This window comes from Dromiciops gliroides, chromosome 5 (genome assembly GCF_019393635.1).
Source record: "Dromiciops gliroides isolate mDroGli1 chromosome 5, mDroGli1.pri, whole genome shotgun sequence".
Taxonomy (NCBI): Eukaryota; Metazoa; Chordata; class Mammalia; order Microbiotheria; family Microbiotheriidae; genus Dromiciops; species Dromiciops gliroides.
In genome coordinates this window covers 38451158-38477392 of record NC_057865.1, presented here as the reverse complement: position 1 = coordinate 38477392, position 26235 = coordinate 38451158, and the positions used below count along the sequence as shown (strand labels likewise).

At 42.8% G+C, this 26235-nt stretch overlaps 1 protein-coding gene across 1 annotated transcript in view; it reads right to left on the bottom strand.

The window, feature by feature from the left end:
• Positions 1-2149: 2149 nt before the first annotated feature.
• LOC122728689 (collagen alpha-4(VI) chain-like) overlaps positions 2150-26235 on the bottom strand; it is a 105896-nt gene continuing 81810 nt past the window's right edge. Inside the window, 13 exon segments of the mRNA XM_043967491.1 lie at positions 2150-2322; positions 5531-5745; positions 6754-6847; positions 8292-8489; positions 8492-8591; positions 8593-8628; positions 8631-8690; positions 8692-8862; positions 8864-8967; positions 10479-10569; positions 22588-23080; positions 23173-23188; positions 25000-25036. Of these exon segments, the coding sequence (XP_043823426.1) occupies positions 2150-2322; positions 5531-5745; positions 6754-6847; positions 8292-8489; positions 8492-8591; positions 8593-8628; positions 8631-8690; positions 8692-8862; positions 8864-8967; positions 10479-10569; positions 22588-23080; positions 23173-23188; positions 25000-25036 (1788 nt within the window).

The window sequence follows — 26235 nt, the reverse complement described above, 5'->3', positions numbered from 1 at the left end:
GAGAAGGTTCCCACTTACATTGACAGAAAGAGTTCCCTCACTTAGAAGTTCCCTTTACCAGTGAAATAATAGGGCCAACTCCTATCCCTTTATCTACTGGCTGATGGGGTTTGTGATCATACGGTGATCTCTGAAAAACACTGCTAGACCTCTGGAGAGGGGTGACCAGGATGGTAGAGTCAGCAAGGCAACAAGCAGTGCCAGGCACCATGCTAAGGGCTGGGGAGACATAGAAAGATTAAAAATAAATAAATAAAGCACTCCCTGTTCTCAAGGAGTTCACACTCACATAAGGATCAGGTGAAAAAACTGGGGCTGTTTAACCTGGAGAAAAGAATGACACTGGGGGAAGATAGCAGTCTTGAAGTATTCAGTGGCCAGCTGGGTGGTGTAGTGATTAGAATACTAGATGGAGGCAGGAAAGCCTGAGTTCAAATCCTGTCTCCAACCCTTAACTAGCTTTGTCACACCAGGTGAGCCATATCATCTCTATCAGCCTGGCTCTATTTCCTCATCTCTAAAACGAGTATAATAATTATACCTATTTTAGAGTTGTTGGGAAGGTTAAGTGAGATAATAGATGTAAAATTCCTTGCAAACATTAAAATGTAAATGAGTGATGCAGTGGATAGAGTACCTAGGCCTAGAGTCAGGAAGACCTGAGTTCAAATCCCACCTCAGACATTTAATGGCTATGTGACCCTGGGCAAGTCACTTCACCCTGTTGACCTCAGTTTCCTCATCTATAAAATGAGCTGAAGAAGGAAATGGCAAATCACTGCAGTACCTTTGCCAAGAAAACCCCAAATGTAAGAGTGAAGAGTCGGACACAACTGAAAAATGACTAAACAACAACATGAATGCTATTGTTGGTTATTATTAGGAATAGAGATTAGATTGTTCTTGGTCTTCTACTTGGAGCCATAGGATGAAATGCAGGCTTCAAATGGATAAAAGGAAAATCTTCCTAACTATTAGAATTATCCCAAAGGAGAAATGGTTCCCTTAGGAGGAAGTAGATGCCTGTCAGCAGAGGTTGTCAAGAACAGGCAGGACCTCACTTGGGGGAGAGGTCACAGAGGGGATGTTCGGGTACGTAGGGGCTAGCTTAGATGTGACGACCTGAGTCCCTTTGAATTCAAGGACTCTGGGTCATTGTGATATAGTATTGCCAGTCCATCCATTGCTATACTCACAAAAACCATCCCAAACTACAATAAATAGACAGAAGTAATTCCATATCATATGATTTCATGAAGAATGAACTCATTTTCATGTCAAATTTTAAAAAGAAGCTTCACGTTCAAGACATCATTCATCATCACAGACCCACATTTGAATGGAACATCTAAGTACCTGAGTCGATAGACATAAAAATATTTTCTACTCATCTTCTGATTAGGCTCCTGGGCTTGTCATAGTTTTATCTATTTTCCTTTAGTTTTCTGGGGTATGTCTATGTATAAGAAATGTGCAATTTTTAAGAGATCAAGTGTCTTTTTCATTGCTTTTTGTGCATTTTAATTACATAACGTACATTTCTGAAAGGACAAAATCAGCAGGACCAATAAATGGTAGCAAAGTGCAGTGATGAGTGATGAATGAGAAGTTAAAAGACCCAAATCATTGCCCCAGCTCTACTGCTTATCAGGTGCATGACCCTTGGGCAAGTCCACTTAGGGGAAACCTGGTTTCTGTACCTGTAAATAGTGCCTGCCCTGCCTCCCTCCTAGGGCTATTCTGATGAGGAAATAAGAATATATGTTTTACTTTCTATTATAGTGATTTGTGCTTGTTCCATATCTGCCTACTAGACTGCAAGCTCTGTGAGGGAAGGGATAGGACCTTCTCTAAACTCTGCATCTTCTCCCAGTGCCCAAGTCAGTGTTCTTGTGTATGCTTAATGTTTCTTGAATTGAACATGTGCAAAAGTGCTTTAGGAACTATAAATTGCTAATCAAATGTAAGGGGTTATTAGACAAGTATAACTTTTGATATATATAATTTCACTTAAATACAATGACATTAATTTTTTAAACCCGTCCTTACACGTTGACTTCATCTCAAACCTGCCATCTGAACTTCAGCCTTTCTGGTCTTCCTTCTAGCCCCGGCGAAGCATTTGAGGACTTGAACGGCTTTCTCATCTCTAAGCTAATGGGACACACCGGGACTCACAGTCTTCCTTGGTTTCAAATCGGTTGGGGTTGCCACCACAGCCGCCAAACCAAAACTTCTGGCAGGTGCGCTGGTCTTGATGGTAGTACCACTTCAAGACATAGTTGCGGCACATCCCAGTATCTTTAGCCATGGAACAAGGATCTAGTGTAAATAAATAGATGAATGAATGAATGAATTAGTAGATAAAGGGATGGATGGATGGGTGGATGGAGACAGACAGATAAAAATATCAAATGTTGACATACCTATGACAATCTCTGTGGATAAGCACACTTCACTTAACTACCTCAGTCACCCTTTCCCTTTCCTTACCTAACCCCAGACTTATCCAACGTCTTATAAGTTCAGGAATATACAAATCTATACCCTTTGTTGCTATAGTCAGACTCTCCTAAGAGGCTAGATATTAGTTAGGACCAAATGAAACTCCTATGATATAAAAGCTGGCATTGGGTCCCTGGGCAATGCCTTTGAGCATTCACAAACTCACAACAAAGTAAGTCGTTTGATTCCCCAACTTTTATATAGAATGCATTTTTCTCTACTGCACATCTTTCCCATCCAGGTTCTGCAACTTAACAGTCAGTTTCACAGGGTTTCTGGGGCCCTTGGGAAGTTAAATAACTTGCATAGGGTCACACAACCAGTAAATATGTGTCAGAGGCAAGATTTGAACCAAGGTCTTCCAGACTGGCTCTTTATATGCTAACACGCACATGTGTATGGTATATTGAAATATGTGTGTACATACAAACACATATTACATGTATGTGTATGTATATCTATACATGCATCTATGAAGATATATCTCTAAGTCTTCATGCACTTCAATATGCTGGAGATTTCATATATACATGTATATGAGGTCTCTATATACATATTACATACCTACACACAGAGACTGCATACATATACATACACATATATGTATACATACACATATACACTTCCATACTCACAAACATATAGTTTGTGTATCTGTGTGTGTATGGGGGGGGGGTTCACATATTGGAGAGAACCTCTATGGAGGATTCACAGCAAGACCCAGACCAGGATTGTCTCCAGATCAAATAGAAAATCCTCTCTTTGGCTTTTAGTGTCCATCACATCCCAGCCCCTGCCGGCCTACACTTTCCTCCTTTCCACAAACTCTGTGACCCAGTGACCAGCAACCTTGCTGTTCTTCCCACAAGACTCTCCATCTCCTGACGCCAGGCATTTTCTTTGGGCTGTGCCCCATGCCTGGCATGCTCTCTCTCGCCATCATCTCCACCTCCCGGCTTCCTTCAGGTCTCCCCTAAAATTCCACCTTCTGCAAGAAGCCTTTCCTCATTCTCCTTAATGCTGGTGACTTCACTCTGAGATAACCTCGAGTTTATCCTCTCTATATTTGTTGGTACAGAACTGCTCCGTGTTCTCTCCCTCATTGGGTTATGAACTCCTTGAAGAGGACTAACCTTTGCCTTTCTCTATATCTCAAGAACTTAGCCCAGTGCCTGTAGGAGCTCAGGGAATGTCTGCTGGCTTGACCAATGAATGACACAGGATGGGAAGGTGTGGATAGATTGCAATAATCTAAAGATGTAAAGGGGCTGCTTCCCCTGGGGAGACCATGAATCCACTGAAGTAGTGAAATATACATACTCACCTACAGACTACATGTGGGTGTATATGTATGTGTGTGAGTGTGTATGTGAGTATATGTGTGTGAGGAGGAGTAGCAGCAGTAGTCGTTGTAGTAGCAGCAGTAGTAGTTGTGGTTGTAATAGTAATAGTAGTAGTTGTATTAGTAGTAGTAGAAGGAGAAGAAGAGATGATGAAGAAGAAGATTTTGAAGGGCAATAAATCATCTCATAACATATCAAACATCACTAATAATAATGTACCTCCTTCAAACCCCAGCTAAAAAACCCTGCCTTCTTTAGAAATCCTTTCCCAATCTCCTATCATTCCAGTGCCTTCCATTGGCTAATGATCTCCAATTTAGCCTGTCTATAGCTTGTTTGTATATTGTCTTCCCCTAGATTGGCATCTCCTTGAGGATAGGTACTGTCTTTTGCCTATCTTTTTATCTTCAGTACCTGATGCATGATAAGCAGGTAACAAATGTTTATTGACTGACTAACTGAACCTAGCTGGAGTCTTACCATACTGGGGATATGAATTCCATTGTGCTTATTTTCTAGCTTGGGCAGCTAGGTGATGCAGTGGATAGAGCACTGGGCTTGGAATCAAGAAGACACATCTTTGTGAGTTCAAATCCAGCCTCAGACACTTACTAGCTGTGTGACCTTGGGCAAGTCACTTTCACCCTGTTTGCCTCAGTTTCCTCATCTGTAAAAAGAACTAGAGAAGAAAATGACAAACCACTTCAACATCTCTGCCAGGAAAACCCCAAATGGGGTCATGAAGGGTTGGACATAACTGAACGACCACAATTTTCTAGCCTAATATCTAAAATGTCATTATCAACCCTGAGAACATCTATTTGGAGTAGAGTAAGACCCATGATCAAATTCAGATCTGTTTCTGACTATTCCTGTGACCTAAAACAAAACATTTTCCCTCTCTTGGGTTGTGAAATGAGGGGATTGTGCTGGTCCTCTGATGTCCCTTTCATCTCTGAATCTTATAATCACTAAACTCAAGAACTGCCTCCCACTCTCCTACCCCACCCTTCCAAATCCAACGGGCACACAAATGGCCAATGACAATAACCTTCTAAGGAAGGCATGAGTCGGTCATTTCCCTGCTGAAGAACCCTCAGTGACGCCCCTTTGCCTATGGGAGAAAATACCAGTCCTCAGCCTGACTCTACCTGGCTCCAGTTCCTCTTTCCCATTTTATTGATGTACCCAACCCTCCAGCCAACCAGGGATCCTTTTTCCAAACTCATCATTCCATACACTTCTCTGCCAAGGATCATCCTCCTATGCCTGGATTCACCCTCACCTGTTAGAAGACTTAGATCCCCTCAAAGTTTAACTCAGGCACCAGGTCTATGGTGGTGAAACTCCACCCCCACCCACAAACGTTAGGTCTGTCTCCCTCCCTAAGCTATTTTTCTTTTCGTCTTCCAGTACAGTGCTTTGAACACACTAAGGACTTGATATTTACTTGTGGAACTGATGTTAATTAATCAAAAGCCAAAGTAAGCCCTTGTGTATTTTCCTAAAAGACATTCATTAACTACATACATGGACATGATGCCCCTGGGAGTCTGGAACTATGAGTGTGAGTTGTAACGATCAACACACTGAATGCCAAGTGTCAATAGGGTTATTTTTAAATGGATACCTTGAAAAAACCCAACCCCATATCAGTAAAAACTAAAATGAATTGTTTTTACCAAGGGTGGTGGCTTCATCTCTGGGTTCTTTTCTCTTTTGAAGGGCTCCCATTAGATTTTTTTCAGGTCTATAATGATACTCCATATCTTCTCTGCCAGTTTTGGCGATTTGGGAAATTCTTCGCCTCATCCCTAGAGAAGAAGCTTTTGTCTTAAGTACTTCCCAACTTCTTCCAGAGTCAGACTCATTAAACCTGAACCTGAGAAAATTCATCCTGTAGAAAGAATCTTTGTTAAGTGTGAGGTTTTAAATATGAGCTGGTCTTATATAATTGTATTATACTATGTTATGTTCTGTTGTATTGTATTGTATTATGTTATATCACATCACATCACATCATATCATATCATATATTGTTACCCATAACATTTCATGAGGAAGACAGAGTCTCTCATATTCAAGTCAATACAATATTTATTTGTCACACTTACTGTGTGACAAACACTATGCTAATCTCCCTAGGGCAGGGATTCTTGACCTGGGATCTACAGACCAGTCTGCAGATAGATTTTCAAAAGGGTGAGAAAAAGAAATGACATCTTTCATTTTACTATGTTTAACTAAAATTTGGCATTTCTTTCAATGACTTAAATCATGATTCGTAGAAGTGGTTCTAAGCTTCACTAGCTTGCCCAGGGTCAGGGGTGGGGGTGGGGCATGACACAAAATGGTTAAGAACCCCTGCTCTCATCACACAAAAAGCCCAAAATGCAATAATTCCTGCCCTCGGGATGCTTTCATTCCACTGGGGGACACCAGAGGTCTACAAATATATAATAAAATAATATACAAAGACATCTTAACAGGGAGAGAGCAGGAGAAAGGAGGAAATGGAGGAAAATGAGGCCTTGGGGAGGGCAGGGAGGGGGCAGAAATGAGGCAGGAGCGACAATTTGTGGGAATGCACAAAAATGGCTTGTCGAATGTTGCAAGGGAATACAAGATGGGGAATCATAATAAGCCTGGAAAGGCAGGCTGGAGTCAATCTGAAACAAAGATTGGCAATGCCAACGTGAGGACTGGATTGGGGAGCTGAGCCAAGAGGCAGTACGGAGCTGCCAGGGTCTTGTGCGCAAGGGAGAAGGGGAGGACCTGGTGGTTTGGGAGATGAGACAAAGGCAGAGGTGCGGGATGCTCCAAATCCAGGCTGCCCGGGATCAACTAGGCAGCACTTTGTCAAGGAATGCCTTCCACACACGATCCAAGCCCGGGTAGAGCCTACCTCTGGACCAAGGCTGCCTGTCTCCGGGTGTCTCCTCGATGCAGGCCTTCGCAATCTTCTAGAAGCGTAGGAGGTGGGTATTGGTTCACCTCACCTGCCGAAAAAGGAAGGGAAGAAGAACCTTTTATCTGTTCCTACTCTGACTTCTGGATGATCCTTATAAGGTTAAGATGAAGACCAAAAAAAACCCCAACTTGTCTCCTCAGGAGCTGATAAGAACCCATTCTCTCCCTGTCCAAGGGATGAAGATGTTTCCCAGCTTAGGGATAAAATATGACAGGGGTATACGGCTGTTCATGTCACACCCAAACATCCTTGAAAGGAGGAGGGCTGGGAGTGCCCAAAGGGAGAAGAGCTCACAATGTGGCGAAAAGGATGAAGTCACCCAATGGGAAAGAGTGACCCTTCCTCCCTCACAGGAGCTTCCTGACCTAGGTTAGGTGCAGGCTGATGCGGGCTGCCCATTTACATGATATGGGCAGCCTTGGGTAGAGGGGAGAAGGCTAAGGAAAGGAGAGCCCAAGGAAGAGAGAACAGAAGTCAAAGTTTACTACAGATAATGTCTAATTCTCCTTCCCAAAGTCTCCTTCTTTCCCTCTCAAACCCTACTCTCTTCTCATAGTTTCTCTGTTCAATGTGCCACTATCCTCCCTGTGACCCAGGCTCCCAACTTAGACATCATCTTAACCTCCTCCCTGGCACTCACCCCATGCAGCTGATCAATTAACAAATCTCGGGGTTTTTTTCTCCCTTCACAATATCTCCCCTATATGACTCCCCTCTCTCCGATAACAAAGCCACACTACAGATGCAGGCTCTCATCCCCTCAGACCTCTTCATCCTAAACTCAGTAGCCAAAAATCACTAAAGTGATTTCAATAATAGTAATAAAAAATTAAATAATAATAATAATAATTTTAAGGTTTGTAAAAATGCTTTACAAATATTATTTCAACAATAATTCTGGAGGGAAGTGCTATTATCCTAATTTTACAAATGGGGAAACTGAGGCAGGTGCCGTGACTTACTTACCAGGGGTCACACAGCTAAGAATTGTTTTAGGCTAGATTTGAACTCAAGTCTTCCCGATTCCAGGTACCATGCACTGTACCACCTAGCTGCCTCTGATCTTCTAAAGCTCAGCTGTGATTATATCATCCTGTTACTCAATAAACTCCCGACTAAAAGGCTTTTAAAGTTCTTTACACCTGGCCCTTTCCAGCCTTCCCATACTGTCCCCTCTGCATACAGTCCAGACAAGGATGTGCATCTTACCCCCCTGGGTCCCCAATGATGAGATCACATCTGGGCCAAAGCAAACACATAAAAGAACAAAACAAACAAACAAAAAACCAGCCCTGCCCAGTAAGTGATAAAAGAAGCTACTACTGTAGTCAGGCCTCTTCAATCTAGCCAAAGGGTTTTCCACATGTTCCTTGCCCCTCCAAGGGGTACAAAGCAGAAGTGACCCAGTGGCCCCTGATGGCTGCCCTGTTCTGCCAGTCTCCTGCCCCCCACCTCCACCTCCAGCTGCTCACTTTTCAGAAGGTTCAGGAAGGCCCGGATGAATCCCTCAGCATAGTCCATCCCCAGCTGGGAAACATCAGCCAGACGCAGCAGGTGCTGCTGGGGCGGGAAACTGGCCAGCCAGGCCAACTCTTCCGGGTTGACTCCTCTGCCCAAGACCACGGTAAACAAGATGAAGCCTTCACACTTGGCCTCCAGGGAGACCTCCAGAGCTCCTCCCTGTCCCAGGGACTTGTCTCGCTTGCCAAGATCACAAAGGAGACCCGGTTCTTCCTCTGGAGGGAGGCCGTCAGAAAGATATTGTCAACAGTCCCACTTGAGGGCATGGCCCAGGGAAGGGGGGCCCTTGGAGCGGGGAGGACAGACTCCTGTATGTACCTCAGCAACTGCCCTGGGTGGCTGTAGGTGAGGCAGATCAAACTCCTTCTTGACGGGGAGCCTACCCCATCAGTGTGAGAAGCCTGGGACCCCCTGCTGCACCAGAGCGACCTGGCCCCGGTCGTGGAGGTCTCGGGATGGGGAGCAAATGACAAAGTGATTCAGCATGGAGCCCACCAGGCTTTTGGCTGCACTGAACATGTCCACTGGTGACTCTGGCAGAGCTGTCCATCACATAAGCTATGTCCATGTCCACCATGATGGGCCTGGGGCTGGTCACTTCACACTCCTTGTCTGCTTTGCACGGATCTGTGGGAGAACACAAAACTGGAATGAGAGCAAACTCCTGGGAGGTGTAGGGTAGAACCTAAAACCTTTTACAGGATCAAAGTCACTTTAGTCTCCATCTTGTCCAACCACCCTATTTCCAGATAAAAAACTGAGGGCCTAGAGAGCCTAAGGAACTGACCCACTTCCTCTGACTCCAAAGCCAGAGGACACCCTGCTTTGGTGTTCACGCTCGGGACCCCCAAGTTCCTGTAGTCATGGTGATTTCAAGTAGGGGCTAGCCAGTGTGTGTTGGCAGCAACAAAGCACTGCTTGTTTAAGGCACACTCTTCCTTAGGTGCGATTTGAAAGGGTCTTGGAGGGGAGCCAGTGAGGCCCAGGGCAGCATGCCCGCACTTCACAGTCAGAACTCTTTTCACACATCATGTCGCCCTTACAGCCCGCTCCTCACCAGTTCTGGGACCCTGGCAAAGCATGTAAACTCTCGGGGTCTCACTATCCTCGCTTGGAAAAGGAGAGGGCTGGAGGCAAGGCCTCTCCACTGCTTTGTGTCCTTCAGACCCTGCTGGCTGACTGGCAAAATCTACATGCCCCTTCTCTGAATAACATTTCTAAGTGCATAAAATGAAAAATTATACAAAACAAATTATATTTAAATATAGTAATAAATTAAATGCTAATTGCATTGATGTTAAAATAACTATCTATTATTAGCAAATTCTGTTTTAATTGTGTTTTATTATCCATGAATGTCTGTTATTGCATCCTAATTCTAGAACCTGAAGTTACTAAATTGGCCTAGAATAGCCTGTGTGAGGGAAGGAAGCAAGGACAGGTAATTAAGGATTATTAATAGCCAGTTTTAAAATTTCGGGGGGGGGGGGTTGTTTGGTTTTTTTGGTGAGGCAGTTGGGGTTAAGTGACTCGCCCAGGTTCACACAGCTAGTAAGTGTCAAGTGTAAGGGTCTATCCACTGCACCACCTAGCTGCCCCAGCTTTAAGATTTGGAAAGCTCTTTACAAATATGCCCATTTGGGCAGCTAGGTGGCACAGTGGATAGAGCACGGGTCCTGGATTCAGGAAGACTTGAGTTCAAATCTGGTCTCAGACCCTTGACACTTACTAGCTGTGTGACCCTGGGCAAGTCACTTAACCCTCATTGCCCTGCAAAAAAACAAACAAACACAAACAACAACAACAAAAAACAAATATGATCGCATTTGAACTTAGAAAAGCCCTGGGAGGGTCGCTATTATTATCCCCATTTTACAGATGAGGAAACTGAGGCAGGCAAGAAGTTAGGTAATTTCCCAGGGTCTCTCATAAGCTTCAGGTCAAACGCTCTATTTAATGCACCCCTTAGCTGCCTTTTCAAACAAATCGACAGGCCACAGGTTAGGAAGCCCTCTCCGGGTTAGATAATCTCTGTGGTCCTCGCCTGCTCTAAATCTATGATTCCTGCAAATCGATTTTATAGGAATCCTCCGGGGCTGGAAGAAAAAACAATAATGCATCAGCTCCTGTTGGCTTACCGTAGCAAAGGGTGCAGGAGGCCACATGTTCCACATGTTCATCATCCTTCTCTTCCCACACATACAGCTTAAGCCTCTTTGTATCATCCATCTAACAGGAAACAGATGCAAAAGATTCTCACTGGCATAAGTAATCTTAGGAGCCTCCCCAAGACATTCCTTGATCTGCCTCCTGCTCTACACTCAGATGACCTCCACCATAGTCCATAGTTATTTAAATAAAGATTTATCATTGAATTTAATTGAACAGTAGCTCACATTCTTTGTAAACTGAAAAGTTTACAAAGTGGATAGCGTATTGCACTTGAGGTCAGGAGTACCTGAGTTCAAAGTCAACCTTTTATACACACTAGTTCCATGCTGTGATGAAGCATAGAATGGGATTCACCAAGCTACATCTCAAGGATAAAAAGAGACATCACATATTATCCTCGCTCACAAGGAACTTAGAATCTGGTTGTGATATGTGGTGCACAATACTTTGGAAAAAAAAAAAACTTCTCTACAATGCGACTTTCTCCATGAGTATCCCCTTTACCAGTACAGATTGCAACCTTCCCATGCCTTCTCATCCTGTGACATTCTTATCCATATCTTTGTCTCTTTAGCATCTTTACGTATTCTTGATTCAAAATAGTGTTTTCCATGATGCCTCACATCTGTTCACATCTCATTCTTTCAGCAGCTCATGAGCCTGTGACCAGGACTTTCATTCTCCCACAGCCCTTCTCTTCCAGTTATAAGTGCCCTTCCACGGTACTTTTGATGTTACTTCTCACACCTGTCAATACTGGTGACATGTCGCTGCCTCCCTGTGCCCACCCTGTGTCTTCCCGTCTGTGATCATATGGGCTTCATGGCTAAGATGTCCGACAGATACATTTGTTGTAGAAGGAAAAAGTTCAGGATCCCTAACAGCATATTCCCCAGACTAGTCCAGCCCCATTTCCTCCTCCTGTTCAATTCTCAATGGGTTTCATTTTCCATCTGCAATTCCTGCCCAAGATACTTTCTATGGACCCAATTCAAGGTGCTGCGTATCCAGCTGCATCCCATAGTATGAGCAATCCACATTTTTATCCACTTTTAGACATACCTCTCCCACACTGTCATGATGACTTCACTGAGGAGGCTTTGTGGCATTTTGGGAAACAGTGCAGTTAGTATACAATGTCACCTTAAAACAGGAGCATTGGGAGAAGCTCAGCATCAGTCATCAGGGAGTGAATCCTTTTTTTTCCAAGGGATGTTTGCAGGACAATATCCATGATGCTGGTAAAAACCTTAGGTAACCTTAGGTTTTGCTGTTTTATTCTTCACTTGCTGCCCATACTAAGTGGATCACCACAAAGTTTGCTTAATCATCAACAAGCATAAGATTGTAAGCTCCTTGAGGACAAGAGTCATCTCTTGTCTTTCTTTGTATTATCAGCTTTGGACAGCATCTGGTAAATAGTAGGCATTTGAATAAATGCTTTTGCTTGATGAGCATTTATTAAGCATCTATTTAATGTTATTAAGTCAGGCACTAGAGATACAAATGTCAAAAATGAAAAATATCCCTCCTCACAAAGGGAGCTGATACACTAATGGGAAAACAGTGGTAGCAAGTATATATCAAAGCACATTCAGAATAAATATAAAGAGAATATATGTGATAAAATAAAGTAGTTAGATATGAGGCATTTAGGGAAGGAGAACACCGGCATTTGGAAGGATCAGGAAGAGCATCATGAGCCAAATGGTGCTTTGAGCGGTGTCTTCAGGAAGACAGAGATTCTATGAGGTAGAGTGGAGGAGGGGAGCACCCCAGGAAGGTGGGGAGATAGAGCGGCATGTGTGAGGAACAGTGAGGTCAGTGCCACTGGATAGCAAAGGAGGTAGAAGGACTTAAGAGAAAGGAGACTGTAAACATAGATAGGATAAGGTCATAAAGGGGCTTAAATTCTAAACAGAGCATTTTATAGTTGCTGTAGGAGGTACTGGGGGAGCCACTGGAGTTTACTGAGGAGGGGAGTGATTTGCTCAGACATACTCACTTTGGCAACTGAGTGAAGGATAGATTGAAATGAGGAGAGACAAGGCAGGAAGACCAAGCAAAACGGCTATTGCAATAGTCCAAGCATGAGGATAGATGCCTATATGAGTGGAAAGAGGGGAATGTAAAGAGGAAATGTTGTAAAAGTAAAATGACAAGTTTGGCAAATGATTAGAGGGGCGCGAGTACAAGGAAGTAGCCAAGGATAACACAGGATGTTTATAAGCCTGGGTGCTGGGAAGAACGTGACATCCTTGACAGTAACTGGAGAATTGGAAAGAGAAAGGGTTTGGAGGGAAAGATAAGTGATGAGTTCTATTTTGGACCTGCTGAGTTTGATGCCTACGGGACCTCCATTTTGACTCAGTTGGTGATAGCAGGGACTGAAGTTCAAGAAGAGACAGGGCTAGATATATAGGGTGGAAGAGTGGCTTAGTCACATCTGCGCTTAAGGAAAACCCCTTTGACTGAGGCAGAGGGATCATTTAGGAGTCTGTGACAGTTTAGGCAAGAGGGTAATGAAGGCCTGAACTAATATGGTGGCTATGTATGTAGAGAAAAAAGGTTGGATGAGAACAGATGTCATGAATGTAAGAAATGGCATTATTTGTCAACTGGGTTTTTTTGTGGAGTTGTTGTTCATTTGTGTGTGACTCTTTGTGACCCCATTTGGAGTTTTCTTGGTAAAGACACTGGAGTGGTTTGCCATTTCCTTCTCCAGCTCATTTTACAGATGAGGAAACTGAGGTAAACAGGGTGAAGTGACTTCCCCAAAGTAACATAGTTAGTGTCTGAGGCTAGATTTGAATTCATGAAGATGAGTCTTCCTGACTTCAGGTCCGGTACTCTATCTACTGTGCCACCCGGCTCCCTATTTGTGGGGTAAATGGGGTAAATAGCTAAGAATTATGCCAAGACTACGAACCAGAGAGAGAGACTGGGAAAATTGGTGGTACCCTTAACAGAAATAGGCAAGTTTAGAAGAAATGTGTTGAGGGGGAATAATAAATTCTGGTTTTGACACTGAAGTATTTCTACAATATTCATTTTGAAATTTACAATTGATCATTGGTAATATGAGCCTGGAACTCAGAGGAGAGAATGAGATTAATTCTTTGTCACCAGTCTTTGAATTGTTGAATGGTTCAATATCAGAAACTGACATGATTTTATATGTGGAAATGATGCTAAAGAAGCATGACCGTCTACTCTATAGGATCTACTCCCTATAGGATCTTTCCACCTGAACCTTCCCTATATGTTGTCCTGAGAGCAGATTCTGGCTTCTTTTCTATTTGTATGTATAACCTTAGCACAGTACTTTGCATATAGTAAGTACTTAATAAATGCTTTATTCATTTATATTCAGTGTGTGAATGAATCATTTGAAAAGAGATAATCATTAGACCCAGTGGAGCTGAAAGGTCTCCAAGTGCTTTAAAGTCACACTTGTCATATCATTGTATAATTTAAATGTATTGTTGGTGTCTTCTTAGTCAACTGTGCTTTAGTAAAGCACCATTTATGCTCTCTAAGGTATAGTTGAGAATAGACTTTCAAATACTTTTTAAATTGGAATGATCTTGGGGCAGCAAGGAGGCGCATTGGAAAGAGCACTGGCCCCTGGAGTCGGGAGGACCGTGAGTTCAAAATCCAACCTCAGACACTAGCTATGTGACCCTGAGAAGTCACTTAAACCCTGATTGCCTCTCAATAAAAGTTACATGACTGCTAACATGAATTTCTTCACACGTATTTAATCAAGTCCAATAAATATTCTCAGCTTCATCTTCTAACACTCCATTGTCACTTCCTTGCATATTATACCAGATGGCAGAAATAAAATTGTACTTGTTCTACTATTATAGTTACTGGCGAATAGAAAAAAAATGTCTAGCCCCAAATCTGTTTTCCCTTTAATATGTTTGTTGTCCTTTTTGCTTTATCTACATGTGCCCTTCAGATGATTTGCCAGAGCTGAATCTCATGCCAAACTCTTGTTGTTTTGTAAGACAATTATGCCCTTAGTCCTTTGTCATCTTCCTACTCATAAATGAACCTATGAACGAATTCAAAATTAGAGTTGCCCTTGACTGCCACCCGTCTCTACTTGAAAAAGAAGTTGAGATTATGCTGGTTGAGCTTCCTCCTTATGGCAAATGGTTTTCCATTGGTTATATCAGTTCTCTAAGTGATAGACGGAGTTTACCATCTTTACTCCATACCTTCCTTTTTTTTGAAGTGATCAGATTGCTTGAACAAGTCAGATTGATATGTTACCATTATAATAAGTAATTTCTCATTATTGTCCTTTCTTCCAATTTATCAATCATCTTGACCTTTGCTCTATCCAGTTGATCTGACTACGTCATGCACCATTCAGTAACCATTCATTCCCTGTTAAGTAAATGTCCATTTCATTTTTATTATTGTTATTTGTTCAGCAACTTCCAGCTCTCTTTTTGGAAAAAAAAGTAACATTTAAAATTTAAATTAATGACTAAATTAACAATTTAACATTTAAAAGTTGTAAATATTTTAAACGAAGAAATATAAACAGACTTCCCCCAAGTCCAGAATGAAAGGCTTCAAGCTTCCATGAAGGAACCCAAGCAGAGAAAGGCGATGCAAATATAACACTTTGGGGTACATGGAAGGGAATGAAGGTGGCATGTCAATGGTCTAGTGGAAAGAAAACAGCCACTGTATTCGGAGGACATGGGTTCAAATCCCCACCCCTGACATGGACTTTGGGCAAGTCACTTAAGCTGTAAGGGCCTTTTTTCAGTCTGCAGAATGAGGAGGCCACAGTAGGGTAGAAGAACATATACTGTGCCAGGTGCCAACTGCCCCAGTTACTCCGGCCCCAGCCCAAGCTTCTGCAGGTCATGGTATATACCATCAAATGACCATATCTGTGTTGCCTGCAGGCTGTACAGCAGCCTGCTCTGGGGTTGTCACCAAATGTTTGAAGCAGAAATGATTCTGCCTTGTAGGCTATATGATTCCTTAGGGTCTCGGAGGGATATCTCAAGCAGTTTTATATTGACCTCACCCAGACTAGTGGTGCCATGACCTGTAGTAGAGCCTTCCAAGCTCCTGTTGGTCTGATCAGCCACAGTCGGACACACTGTACATTGACCCCAACATAGTGATGACATTTTCGTCCTCTCATGTACAGAGGACAATAGCAATTATGCTAACCTGAAGAAAATTCCCCTGGACTTGGGAAATACACCAGTTCAGGGCCATATTGTGCCCTGGGAGTGCTTGAATTGGTAAAGACAGTCAGAGAGATGCTGAGGGATACCAACTCAGCTGATACTAAGCCAAGCACCGTTCATGGTGGCTTCTACATTCAACACTTTTTCTGTTTAAAAAAAATGCTAAGAAGGAAATCAGCTTGTGGTCTAAGTCCCCAAAGCTGGTCAACCAAAGGTCTCCTGCTCATAAGTGGGACTAACGATAAGGATTTTTAAAGTAGCAGCGCTACCCCTCTGTGTGTGTGTGTGTGTGTGTGTGTGTGTGTGTGTGTGTGTACAGCTTCTCAACTTCATCCAACATTCTATTTCCACATTGTTGGGGAGGAGGGGAAGGGAAGAAGTGTCCCTGAAAACAGCTTTTCATTTCAGGAGCTTAAATGCTATAGGAGCCATTGTTCTTTTTTAAAAACAATTTTGTTTAATAAAGCCTTAGAAATCAGGAGCATAGATAAAGCATAGAGAGATAGAGATAGAAAGATAGACAGACACTCAGGATAGACAGACAGACAGATGGGATAGATAGACAGACTGGATGGATGGATGAATAGACAGACAGAATGGATAAAGAGATGTTGGATAAATTAACAAAGATGAATGAATGAATGAATACATGACATGATAGGACAGCTCTATCTCTATGACCCTATGATCCTCTGATTCTTACCCTCCTAAGGGCTTGTGGAGTCCTGACTTGGCTCCTTACAGAGGCTGACCACCCCCACTTCCACTCTCCACAACTCCAAGGCTTCTTGGGAATGTTAGTTCTTCAGTTCTATGTGTCTCTTCTACTCATTCCATCAAGAACCTGGATTTTTCTTCCAGCTTCAGTTCTGACTAGACCCCACTTGAATGGACTGAACTGCCTTATAAAAAGGTCCCACAGGGCTGTGACTCATCATTGTCTATGGTATTGCTGCCTTTCTAATTCCCTTAAGCGGAACTTAATGAGGACCTTCTGAAGAGGAGAAAAAGACCCCTAGCAACTAGAAGCCATGCTATGCCCCTTTGCCACATGTGTTCTCTAAGATCAAACACTTTCCTTTGAATTCTGAATATCCTTGCGGAAGATTGCCAAAGTTTGGAGGGATATTCTACATTAATTGTCCTTATTATGCTTCCTAAATCAATATTCATTTCTAAAAGCTAATTCGGTCTTCCTGGATAATTGATATCAATTGATAATCAACTGAGGAGCATCAACAGTGGGGATTCATCAGTAATAATACCAGAACACAGGGCAGCTAGGTGGCACAACGTGGATAGAGTGCGAGCCCTGGATTCAGGAGGACCTAAGTTCAAATCCAGCCTCAGACACTTAACACTTACTAGCTGTGTGGCCTGGGCAGTCACTTAACCCCAACTTGCCTCACTAAAAAATTTTAAAAAAAATACCAGGACACTACCTCCATCTCCTCAGGGTTATCCCTAAAATCCTAAAGAAAGTAGTAGCCAGGCACCCTTTGAGTCAAGTAAGGGTTGAGCTTGGTAAGCACCACACCTAATTTAATCATCTCTTTTCTGAGAAGCAGGCAACAGTGCTTCCCAGGATTCCACATGTGCTTCAGGTTATATCAGCACAAGTTGGAAGAAACCCTTTCTAGGGCAATGGATGTTCCACTCAGGGCAGCCACAGAAGATCAGTTGAAACCCTTCATGAAATTCAATCAAATCAGGAGAAAGCTTCCATGAGTCATGCCATATGCCTAGCATTAATTATTCCACTCTGCTCAGCACTCTGGCCAAATTGGGATTGGGAAAGAGCAACACCCAGAACAATTAATCATGCAACTTCAGAAGAAAATCAAGGAGTTGATAGCTTGACTAGAAACCATGCTCCCAGCACAGGAAGCATCCAGCTACTTTCAAGGTGGGGAAAAATGTTTCAGTCCAGTGAGTGGCCCAGACAACCCAATTCGAGGATATCAGGAAGGACAGTTGTTAGGCTGGCCTTTGACGATAGCTTAATGGACTGAGGTATAACCTGACCTTTGGAGAAGGAAAGCTTGACTACATCTTGATATCTTCCATTTTACATGAAGCTTGGAAAGGTATTTTCCTAATCCGTACCCTACAAAAAGAGGCAACTCTTCTTATTGTGGAGGTTACAACTAACAGGAAGTTGGCCAAAGGGATATCCAATCCATACTGTTCTTGTAATGAGGACGATATGACAAAGCATCTGATCCTCTCTCCAACAGAGTGTCCAGAAAATGGATTAAGTAATAGGGCATCTATTGTTATAATGTCTGTTATTGTTCAGTTGCTTTCAGTCCTATCTGACCCTTCATAACCCTATTTGGGGTTTTCTTGGCTTGAAATACTGGAGTGGTTGCCATTTCTTTCTCCATGGGTTATAGTTACTAATAGAGATAAATGGAGGTCCAACTCAGCTCCAAAAATAAGTAATATTAGCGAATGAGAATAATGTCAGTTTTCTCCAAATATGCAATAGGGGTGGTCCTCAAGTTGAGCTATAATTTAATTATGAGTTCTTTACATTCATGTAACACCCTTTTAATCTTTCAAAGCACTTTCACGGGCATGAAAATGGTAATCTAATAATATTCTCTACTACCATGGTATTACTATAATAATTAAATCATATTATTATATACCAATTCTATCCATTCTCATTATATTTATTAGGTTATTAGTAACTAATAAGTATTAATACTTATAAGAAGAAGAGTGAAGAGGAAGTAAAGGAGAGCAGAAAATGGTGAAGACTCAGAAACTAGCTTATATTCACATAGCCCTTTAACTTTTACAAAGTACTTTACAACAATTATCTTTTTCCTTCACATAATCCCTTCAAATAAACTGAAAAGACATATTACTTCCCACTTTACAGATGAGAAAACTGAGAGTAAAGTTATTTAAACTGAGTAACTTGGGGCAGCTAGGGTGCGCAGTGGGATAGAGCACTTGCCCTGGAGTCAGGAGTACCTGAGTTCAAAATCCGGCCTCAGACACATAACACTTACTAGCTGTGTGACCCTGGGCAAGTCACTTAACCCCCATTGCCTCACTAAAAAAAAAAAAAAACGCAGGGGAATCACTCAATATTGATGCTCAGCAAAAGTTTAATTTTTAGTAAGTTCTTTTTTCTTTCTTTTTTGTTTTTTGGTTTTTTGGGGGGGCAGGGCAATGGGGGTTAAGGACTTGCCAGGGTCACACAGCTAGTAAGTGTCCAAGTGTTTGGAGGCAGGATTTGAACTCAGGTCCTCCTAAATCCAAGGCCAGTGCTTTATCCACTGAGCCACCTAGCTGCCCCTTCTTTCATTTTTTTGTAGGCGGCAGAAGACCACTGGAGTCTGGTAGTTCCAAGGTCATCCTAACCATTAAACTCTCTGGAGACAAGTAGAGACCTAGGTTTCCGCCCCAGACCTCCCTTCCATCGATTAGTATGTGAAATTGGATCCCAGCCCCCTCATCTATGAGATGATCCTCAAAGTTCCTTCCAATTCTAAAATACTATGGACCTCAAATTTATTTATTTTTCTTATAATATTTGGTTTTCCCCCAATTATATTCTCAGATTAAAAAAAAAAAGATATATAGGGGGCGGCTAGGTGCACAGTGGATTAAGCACCAGCCCTGGATTCAGGAGTACCTGAGTTCAAATCCGGCCTCAGACACTTGACACTTACTAGCTGTGTGACCCTGGGCAAGTCACTTAACCCCCATTGCCCCGCAAAAAAAAAAAAAAAGATATATACTTCAAAACTTCCATGGATCTCATGGTCATCTGTTTGGGGTAATTATAAGTGCCGACATTTTGATATTTAACAGTAATTTTAATAATTTAACTGTTTATAGAAGCCTTATGTAAAATCTCCCATTTTCTCCCCAATGGAACAATAACTAGGGAAAGTGTCAGGACATGAAGTTCCTGGAATTCCTCATTCTCTACCACTGGTGTTGACACCAGCCTCTGGGAGACTCACCAGGGATGTAGTGAACGCTATCCTGAGTCACCCTGCTTAGCCCTTGCTGCTTTTACTTGTGGTTTTGAGCTATACCCAAAAATCACAAACACCTCAAAAGTACTGGTATCCATTCCTCAGCCAACTAGTTTAAAATCACCTTAACTTGCTTTGTATTTGTTCCTTGGCTTGGCCATCTTGTTATCCCTTCCTCTCCGAGAGAGATCTGGCTGCTTTTCTTTTCTTCGTTGTCTTGTGAATTATCTACTGAGAGCCAAAACAATTCTTTTGACGGGGGAACAGAGAACATGACTGGCACGATCCATCAACTAGTATGAGTTGGGTTTCTTTGGGCATAGATTTAAAGCTAGACGGGGCATTATAGGTCATTGAGAGAGATGAAGAACCAGAGGCCTAGAGAATTTAAGTAATTTACCTAGGGTCGCGCAGCTAGTTTCTGAGGCAGGATTTGAACACACACCTTCTTCACTGTAAGTCCATTCTCCCTTGAACTATCTGTTCACTGTTTTCTTCTTATAAAATAACCTGAGCCTGGACACATTTTTTTTTCACTTTTGGTTCAGAACACAAAGCAAGCTGAATAGTTTTAACAGGGAAAATTTGCTTTAAGATCCCAAACTGTAGTGAAATGTGTACTTGAGGGCTGCAGAGTGTGTGTGTGTGTGTGTGTGTGTGTGTGTGTGTGTGTATGGGTGCCAAATAAGTGACTGAAAAGCTCAACATGCATTTCAAATTCAGCTTCTAAGACAGTGAATAAGCATTTATTAAGCTCCTACTATGCACCAAGAACTCAGCTAAGCCCTCATGCATTTATGAAATACCATGATATACTGAAAAGAACACCAAAGACCTGGATGCAAGTCCCAACTCCGTCACTTTCTTGCTGTGTCGCCTTGGTCCAAGCTACATCTATCTGCACCTTAGTTTTCTTTTTTGGGGGGGGGGGTGGGCAATAGGGGGTAAGTGACTTGCCCAGGGTCACACAGCTAAAAAGTGTCAAGTGTCTGAGGCCGGATTTGAACTCAGGTCCTCCTGAATCCAGGGCTGGTGCTTTATCTACTGCACTACCTAGCTGCCCCCTGCACCTTAGTTTTCTGCCTGTAAAATGGGCTCAGAAATCTCTGAGCCCCATCCAACTCTAACATCCTATCATGTGGACCTATCTTTAGAAGAGAGACAGGCTTGTTAGATCATGTTTTTCTAAGAAAGTCATCAATGTTGCATTTGTTTTTTCCAGAAGATACATGTGGTTATGGTTTTGAATAAAAACAACACAGTAATAATCATGGAGAAGAAAGAAGAAAGCTCACCACATGAGCCATCAGCACTTCTAGGCAAAGCCAATCAGAAGAGAAATAACTTGGTTCTTTCCCACTCCTGACTGGGATCAGGTCAGACAGAGATAGATAACCACAAAAAACCAACAAGGACTTCACAACCAATCCTACGTGACTATCCAAGATCACTGGAATTGTTGCCAGACCTTTGTCCCTCTTCCTCCCCAAACTGTTGTCCACATAACTATCTCAGGGGGTTAGGGAATCCTTGATCACAATCAGTCAGCCTGCCGCAAGGACCTTCAGGTACTATCTGTTGAATCAATGAAAGTTCTCCCTCCCTCCAAAAAACTCCAATAACAACAACAAAACTCCAGTTGAGAAATGATATAAAAGGAAAGCAAAGTTAGAGGATCTACCTAACAAGCGCTGCTACTCAGAACTCTGCCAGAGGGCCCCATGGCGCCTGCGTCTCCACAGGACAACCTTAGGGATGGCCCGTTTAGAGCTTGCCAAAGGCCCGGGGCAGTTTTTCCCAGATGTCCAGTCTATGTGTTTACTGTCTGCTAGTTCCTCTGCAGCTGGTGAATCAGGAAGGTTTACAGATTCGGCTACTTGGCCATCATGAGAGACACATATGGTGAGGGCAAGGGTGAATTCATGAACAAAACATTTGCGAGGGAAAGTTTCCTCCTTTTTGACATGTTTGATGTGTTGCCTCCAAAATGTTTCCTTGGGGTGACCAGTTGTACAATTCAAACCAGAGGTAGGAACACAGGATCCTAAATCTGGGGCAGGGGGGAACTCAGAGGCCATCTGTCCCACCCCGCCCCCATGTTTCAGCTGAGAGAACCGAGGCCCAGAATGTTAAGTAGATTGCCTTGAGTCATATAGGTAGTAAGGGTCAGAGTCAGGGTTGGAACCCTGATCCTCTCTCTAGAGTCATAGCTCATGGTATACATGCTGCCTCTTTGTAGACTCTTGTGCACTGTTAAATTCTTCCCTAAATGGCTCTCAAATTAGCACAGGGCCAGGCTCATAGTAGATGCTAAATTAATGATTACTGACTGATTGAAGAGCTGATATGCACTAACCACAAACTCCCCCTCCCCTTTTGAAATGACCTAATAGCCACCTGACTAAATCAAGAAGCTGTCATACCTCCCAGTGACCCTGCCAGAGTAAGACCAAGCTTGAATATCAATCTCAAGTCCCCCAAAGTCTTCCCTCATTTCAGTAGCTTGAATAATCACCAGCCCCCAAGTCTTCATACCTTTCCTCCAATATCTCATCCACTGGTCCCAGAGAAGAACTCTACAAAATACACCAATTTTACTGTTTTGGGAAGGTGCCCCCACTCCCTACAGGGCCCCACTGGGGCCCCAGCAAGTCCCAACCTGTTTCCCATTTTCTTCCCTGCAGCCCCTCAATTTAAAAAAAAAAAATCTGCTCAACAAAGTTGGCTTGCTTTAACCTCCTTGCTCATATTGGAACCTTGGTGTTTCGAACCTTCCTGAGTCGCAACAAGGGTCCCTTTCTACCACCAATCTACTATTCCTAGTGACAGGCCAAGTAGCAACTTACTGACAAGGCATGTTGTAAGAGGGGATCGTCGGTGAAGGCGGATAATAGCAGGAATGATGTCCAGGGCACTGAACTCCAGCATGCTGTGTTGATAGAAGTAACATCAGAGGATGGGCCCGCCGCAAAGAATATAGCAACCTTCCTCATGAGGATACCATTACGCACACGTTTGAAGACATTTCTTGCCACAAAACTTAGGGCAGTACCAAGGTCCCGCTGGCCCATGGATTGCTCTAAAGGGATGTTCCTGATGGCTTGGAGAAGTTGATTCTTGTTCTGGAAGTCTGAGAAGCGAACCAGGTAATGTGTCTTGGTACTGTAGGAAACAATGGTCACCCGGGCATTGGTTGGACAGTTGTTTTGGCTGATGCTCATCCGTCTTAGCAGTGACAGCAAAATGTCCCTCATCCTCTCAAAGTCTGACTCTGTAACACCTTCAGACATGTCCAGAGCAAAAACCACCTCAGTTGGGAACACTGGACATTTGTCTTTTCTCTTCAAAACAAGAACAATAATACAGACTTCAGTAACAGCTCTGAAAACTCCATGGTTTTAAGCAAGGAAAAAAAAAATATACAAAGTTACTTACATGATGAACAAGCTGGAAAGGAAAGGGGGAAAAAAGAGAAAACAAGGTGTCATTGGTATTTAAACAATAGCATCTCTTTTTCTTTCCATGCTTTTAGCAGGAAGCCTATGTGTGTGTGTGTGTGTGTGTATAATCATAGGAGTCTGTGGTCACAAAATCTAACCCCTTACAGAATTAGACCTGAAGCATACAAGGCAGGTGGTCTTAAGAAAGGAGGAACTCATACTAGGGCCTCCTCAAACAATAGTAGAATAGGAAGAGAGAGGGGCAAGAAGAATAAAACCTATTTTCAGGGGTAAAGCCAAATATTCCTGGGACGGGGGAAAATGTGTTTGACAGCACAAAAATATCCTTGAATATAATCTCCCCACTCCTCACCAATGACTGCGAATGGAAAGTCCCAAAGTCTAGGTTTAATCACCCAGTCCCCTGTTCAAAAGATTCAATGACCCCCCCCCATTGTCTCCAGTCTTTCTCCAACCCTATCTTTTCAGGTTGATTTTCCATTAATCTTTCATGGTCCCACATTCCAGCCAAACTAGTCTACTTGCTGTGACATCCCATCTCCCATTTCCTGAGCCTTTGCCGAGCTGTCTTCTCATGTTTTGGTTCCCTCCCCATCCCTTGACTCTTGGAATCCTTGACTCCCTTCAAGGTCAAGTGCCAATGTTATCATCTACAAGAGGCCTTCATTGTTACTGTGTATTGGACTTATCTGGTCTGTTGTCTTCTGCCAGTAGAATAGAACCCCCTTCAGGGCAGGGACTAGTTTTGTCTTTGTATTACCAACATCTAGCATAATTGACACATGAAGTAGGCATTTGAAAGTTCTTATTGAATTAATGCAAGATTAATAACAAAAGTGGAGATTCATCATGGAACTAAGTTTTTTGGGAATAGACTGATACTATACCAAGGTTAAAGATGAATGATTTTTCAACTTATGGATAGATAACATACATATAGGCATATATAATATATATAGCCATATATATATAATATAATATAATATAGTGTATGTGGTATGTATACACACACAACTATCCATCCAAGCAAGATGGTATCCATTCTACTGAAGAACAAACATTTGATTTCCCTTATTAGACTTTAAGTAGTTATGAGTCTCTAGGGTAAACAAAAGGTAAAATGCCTTAGTGAATAAAGTGCTAAGCTCAAAGTCAGTAAGAAGTTGGTTTCAAATCCATCTTTCCCATTCATTAAGCTCTCTGACTATGCAAGTTGCTTGAGGCTCACTTTCCTCATTGGTATCTCCCAGGAGGAATAATAATCTCTCTAGTATGCTACCTCAAAGGATCGTTACAAGACTCAGAGACATAGAGGACACTGCAAACTTCAAGGCACGATATAAATGTCAGCCATTTTGGGAAATCCAAAGAAGACGGCCCACCGAGCCATGGCCATGCCCAAGAGAAGCTTGCTCATGAGTGTTCCTTCCATGGGACTCGAAGCCCCTGTGCTAGGCTTGTTCTCCATTCTGCCACAGAGTGCAAAGACCTGATTGTTAGTACAGCTTTGTGACTCTTAGAGAGAGGCCGAAGTTACAATATTGTTCTCATTTTATGGCTCTTTCATCAAGTGGCTCCTTCCAGTGATTCAGTTAAATCATATGGTGAGGGACCACTTGGGCATACAGCCATCAACCAATCAAGAAGTGTTTATGAAGCCCCTACTATCTGCCAGGCACTGTGATGGCTGCTGGGGATCAGGGACCATCACGGAGGCTGTCACAGGGCTAGGGGTCCCTCCAGTCAAGCAAGGGAGGTGCAGGTTTACTCAGCGCAGGGAGAGGTTGGGCTACTCACGGCAGTTTTTTCGTGCGAAGTCAACAATGTCACAAGGCTGTTTAAGGGGAAGGAGCGAAAGAAAGTTACCAAAGCAGAAAATATCAGTATTTAGAGATGTTTAATAGAGTTAGAAATATTACATAGGGTTATGAAGGTCCACAGGAAGTTTTTCTCTTGTAGACAATTCCAAGGTTGTTGTAGGGATGGGAATAGGGAGGCCATCTGAGGTTTCATTGGGATAGAGAATTCCCAGGTGAGGAAACTCCCTCTACCAGTGCAGGGCAGCACCATCTCTGCAACTTACGGCTGAGGACCATGGTGTCCAACCCCTGTGGGAAACATATTGACTTGGAAAACCACAAACTAACACTATCTATGTCATAGTATGTTTTTATTTATTTTTGTTAACCACTTCCCAATTGAATTTAAATCTGGCCCAGGCTGTTATACTGGAGAGCATTGCCTGGGCTTGCTGGCAGTGTGTTTGGCACCACTTGTCTAAAAGAATTGCCTAGAAGGAAACTCCCTTCCCCTGTAGGCACTGCAAACCTTCCCCCACACACAGCTGGCAGCAAAACTCCCAAGTGTGCCCAGAACCAAATTAAAAACATAATTGGGGACAGCTAGGTGGTACAGAGGATAAAGCACTGGCCCTGGATTCAGGAGGACCTGAGTTCAAATCTGGCCTCAGACACTTGACACTTACTAGCTGTGTGACCTTGGGCAAGTCACTTAATCCTCATTGCCTCACCAAAAAAAACCCAAAAACATAATTGGCAAATGTTTTACAAAATAAAAATACAATATATGTCAAATTGTGGTTTCCTAAGTCAATATATATCCCACAGGGATCCATTTCCATTTGAGTTTGACACCCCTGTCCCTGGAACACTGACTGGTAAGTGACTTGGCAGGTCACACAGCCAGTAGGATAGAGGCAAGACCTGAATCCAGGTCTTCTTGACTTTGGAGGCTGACTCTCTTTCCACTTATCGACATGCTGCATCTCAAAAGTTCTTGCATCAATTTGATATCTCTAGACACTACATTTCTGGACACACATGATGAGTATTTTATAACACTTCACAGGTTTTATGTATTGAAGAAAATTCATTGTTATCTGCTTCAGAGCACAGATTTTCCTGCTTGTTCTTCCTGCCCGCCCCAAACCCTAGCTTCTTTGAGGCGGGGTTCACCAAGAAAATACTCCTGGGCATCAGGACAGTTCAATTTTTATCTCCAAGATGGCAGCCC